Source organism: Chaetura pelagica, unplaced genomic scaffold (assembly GCF_000747805.2).
Source record: "Chaetura pelagica isolate M959 unplaced genomic scaffold, ChaPel_1.0 scaffold579, whole genome shotgun sequence".
Lineage (NCBI taxonomy): Eukaryota > Metazoa > Chordata > Aves > Apodiformes > Apodidae > Chaetura > Chaetura pelagica.
Genome location: NW_009954422.1, coordinates 182738 through 187067, shown reverse-complemented (window position 1 = coordinate 187067; position 4330 = coordinate 182738). Strand labels below are relative to the sequence as shown.

Sequence of the window (4330 nt, the reverse complement as noted above, 5' to 3'; positions counted from 1 at the left end):
AGCTCAGCTCCACATAACCCACCAGTAGCTCAGCTCCAGGTGACCCGTCAGTAACTCAGCTCTAGGTGACCCACCAGCAGCTCAGCTCCAGGTGACCCACCAGTAACTCAGCTCCACATAACCCACCAGTAACTCAGCTCCAGATGACCCACCAGTAACTCAGCTCCACATAACCCACCAGTAACTCAGCTCCAGGTGACCCACCAGCAGCTCAGCTCCACATAACCCACCAGTAACTCAGCTCCAGGTGACCCACCAGCAGCTCAGCTCCACATAACCCACCAGTAGCTCAGCTCCAGGTGACCCACCAGTAGCTCAGCTCCACATAACCCACCAGCAGCTCAGCTCCACATAACCCACCAGTAGCTCAGCTCCAGGTGACCCACCAGCAGCTCAGCTCCACATAACCCACCAGCAGCTCAGCTCCACATAACCCACCAGTAACTCAGCTCCAGATGACCCACCAGTAACTCAGCTCCAGGTGACCCACCAGTAACTCAGCTCCAGGTGACCCATCAGTAGCTCAGCTCCAGGTGACCCACCAGTAGCTCAGCTCCAGGTGACCCACCAGCCATTCCAAAGCACCTCCTTGGGAACTCCCATGAACCAGTTTCCACTTTCTCTCCTCACCACCCCTCCCACAGCAGCAGAACCTGGAGCCTCAGGCATCTCCAGCCCAGGGCACAACTCCCACCACCCTGGTGCCCAACGACAGGCCTGGCACCTCAGCAGAACCTGCTCCATCCAGACACACACACACCTGGTTTCCCACCTCGTTCCTCCTCACAAGTGGATTTTCCACGGGGAACCATTTCTGTTCCCTCCCATCTTACACCACCAGCTTTGGGGCTGCAGAATAAGCCTCATCTCCTCCACGTGCACCTGTAGGACCTTTCCACCCCTCTCCTACACCTGGAGCATCTCCCACCAGCCTCATTTCCAGGCTCCCTGCCACGCTGCCCATGACTTCATGCTCCACTTCCTAGGGATTGCTTGGGATTTGGGCCTCAGCCAAGCAAGTGGTGGCTGAGATGAAAAGGGGGCCCAGGACAAATCTGGGGATCCTGGAGGATGGAAAAACAGAAAGCTGGGGACTGCACAAGTCCCACAGGGAGGCAGTGTGGAGGTGTCCACTCCAAGGGAAGGGTTTGTTGGTACCCAACACCTTGTTCCTCCTGGGAAAGCCTGCTAGGAGTGCAGAGTCATCTGAGATGCTGAAGAAATGTTGCCACCAAGGCTGAGCCAGTTCATCTGCATCCAAACCAAGGTGTCCAGCTCTGATCCCTCCTCCTGACCTCTCCCACCCTGGAGAACACCACAAGGGCCACGAGAAGGCAGCACAGGATGCTTTTGGGCTTTTTGGGCACGGATTCCCCTGACACAGCCAGGGAGAACTTCCCAGCCTGGGAAAAACAACAAGGGCTGGTTTTGTTTCACTTCTCTCTCTCTCTGGAAGATCTCTCCAAGTTCATCCAAAGGGTCCAAGTCACCCCAAGGGAGCTGCACAATGGCTGGATCATTGGTTCTATGTGCTGGAAGCTCCCCAGCCTGGCACCCAGCAGGCTGGGCTTGCTGCCAACACCAGAGGGGACAGGGCAGAAGGAGAAGAGCCCCCCCAGAGACCTGCAGAGAGGAGCAGCCCTGGGGCCACCTCACATCCATCATCTCCACTGGGGAAGGTGCAGGGACTGGCTGAGCAGGGAGACCTTCAGGGCACCCTGTGCTCTGGAGATGGTGGGACCAGGACACAGCTCCAAGGCCTCCTGCTGAGGAAGAAGCTGCTGCACACTTTGATTTCCACCTGCCCAGCTTCAGTTCATCTCCTGTCCCTCCCCTGAGCCTGGGGGAGAGCAGCATGGACCAGAGAGTGCCTGAGGAGGAAGAGACCAGCCATCTTCTTCCCCTCTCCAGGCAGGAAGGGTTTCCTCATGCCAGCTCCTACCCCAGCAGGACCATCCCCTCTTGGTGTGCCCTGCCTGCCATGGACTCTGCCGTGGTCTCTGTTCCTTCTCTTGAGTGCAGGATCTACCTTGCCTTCTCTGGAGAGCATCAGGTCAAGTGAAGTTCCTCTCTGCCCAGTTTAGTTAAGACCTTCCCTTGGGAGAGCGACGGGAACGTCCTGGAGACTGAATTTGGTCACGTTCAAATTTCTCCTGTGTCTTCCTTCTTGAAGCCCAGAGCCACAAGGGTCTCCCACATCTACAAGTGCAGGATCCCCAGCTCTCCCAGCACCTGCAGCCAAGGGGGGGTGTCACTGACCCTCCCCAGCTCCAGCCACACAGAGGAGACCAACCTCTAAGGAGACTCCAGGACCTACACTTGTTAAAAAAAAAACCCAACCCATCCCTCTGTGAAGCAAGAGCCCAACCCAGCCTGACAAGCCACACCAAACCCTCCAGGTGCCACCAGCCTGGAGGAGCAACCCAAATCCCACCCTCTGCCCTCCTTCTGCCACCTCAACCCCACTCACCCGGGTGCATAGGAGGCCTTGGGCTCTGACTTGATTGGAGGGACCACGTTGTTCAGGCAGTGGCCACCCAGGTAGCCCTTGGGCATCACCAGCCCATTGTTGTTGTTGCAGTTGAGGTGAGCACCGTAGCTGGGTCCACAGGGGTTGGGCAGGAGGGGACCATGTCGGACTGGGAGCTGGGTGCCCGGGGCAGGGAGGTGCAGGGGAGCACTGGGAGGGGGGTTGGTCACACTGGAGATGGAGCTAGCAGGAGGAGCACTGATGGTGGCTGAGCTGGAGGGCTGGGGCTGTGCATAGCTGGCTGGAGCTGGGATGTCAGGGAAGCAGCTGGGGAGAGAGAAAGGGGAAAATCTCAGCAGGGGGACACTCAGGTGGCCGTGGGGACAAAGCCACTCGGGTGATCTGGGAGAGCCAGGGAACAGGCAAAGAGGCAGCAACGTGGTGGCACCAGCAGGAGCAGCCAGGGGGTGGTGGGGCTGCTGCAAGCCCCTGGCTGCAAAACCCACCTGTGGGGCTGCAGAAGCCAGAAGTGCCCAGGACACCCACCCCAAAGCTTGGGAGGGCAGCAGGATCTGCTCCCCATGCTTCAACTCACAGACCAGCCCAAGGAAGCCCCAAAGATCCTTCTCCCACCTTGGCCCAGCCCACCCTGGCTGCTGGCCAGGGCTGCTCCCCATCTCTTTGCCAGCCTTGGGGCACTTGGGGGACACTCTTCCCCACACTCCTGTGGCCCTGGGGCTTCAACACTTCACACTGAGCTTCCAGTGCTTCCATGGCTTCAATTTGAGGACAAGTCTGTGGTGGTGCCCTCAGGAGGGGGAAGAGGGGACAGAAGGGACTGGAGAAACTCAAAGGCAAGAAGCCTGGAAGAGACAGGAGGAAGGACTGGGGATGAGTAAGGGAGCAAAGAGCAATAAAGGAGGATTCCAGGAGGGCCAGAGGCACAGGGATTGCTGAAGGATTCCTTGGGTTGCAGGGCTGGTCACCAGCTCTCCACAGAAAACAGGAGTTGACACTGGTTCCTGCTGGGGAGCAGGGGAAGCACTTACATATCTGGTGAGTCCTCCTTGCTGATGTACTCCTCCAGGATGCTGGTGTCAATGTTAGATGGTTCCAGAGCTCCATTAATGTCGTGGCCTGTGAGGGGAGAGGAGGTGGCAGCATAAACCATGAGAAGGACACAAAAGGCCCTTGTTTGCAGGTCAGAAACACACCCAGACCTTTGCAGAGTCACAAGATTTAGGAAGCCCAGCAGATCCTTCAGTTCAAGGACCATCACCTGTCCATACCCATCTGTGTCCCAGTGTGGAACCAGGGATGGGATACGTGGGACCAGCCAGGGTGGTGACACTACCTGGGAAGGTGGACACAGAGGTGGGGATGGTCAGCAGCAATTTGCAAGCCATGCTCTGGCTGTGGGACACCTGGGCTTGTCAGGGCACGTGGGAGCAGGGAGATGATGGGTCAGACCTGAGCCACAGCCCCACAGAGCAGGAGAGCCAGGTCTTGGCCAACCAGCAGCACCAGCCTGGCACTGGCCTGGCCAGCAGCAGCTTTGCCAGAGCAGCTGAGAGAGGGGCTGCTGGAGGAGCTCCCCTTTGGGGGCCACGGGGAGGTAGGGCTGGAAACGTGGGCTCAGGGGGTGCTCTGGGGTCCTTCCCTTTGCATCCTTCTCTTTGCATCCTTCCCTTTGCATCCTTCCCTCCCCTTAGCAGAACGCCCTGGAGTTTCTCCACTGCTGCCATGACAGCTCTGGATCAGTTCCCAACCCCACAGGACCTCTCCCTCTCCTCTCCCTCTCCATCTCCCTCTCCCTCTCCTCTCCTCTCCTCTCCTCTCCTCTCCTCTCCTCTCCTCTCC

At 58.3% G+C, this 4330-nt stretch overlaps 1 protein-coding gene across 1 annotated transcript in view; it reads right to left on the bottom strand.

The window, feature by feature from the left end:
- MYRF (myelin regulatory factor) overlaps nucleotides 1-3876 on the bottom strand; it is a 31168-nt gene extending 27292 nt beyond the window's left edge. The window contains exons 1-3 of the mRNA XM_010004458.1: nucleotides 3825-3876; nucleotides 3520-3607; nucleotides 2471-2797 (exon numbers count right to left, since the gene is read on the bottom strand). Of these exons, the coding sequence (XP_010002760.1) occupies nucleotides 2471-2797; nucleotides 3520-3607; nucleotides 3825-3876 (467 nt within the window). The remainder of the gene's footprint in view (nucleotides 1-2470; nucleotides 2798-3519; nucleotides 3608-3824) is intronic.
- Between the last annotated feature and the right edge of the window lie 454 nt (nucleotides 3877-4330).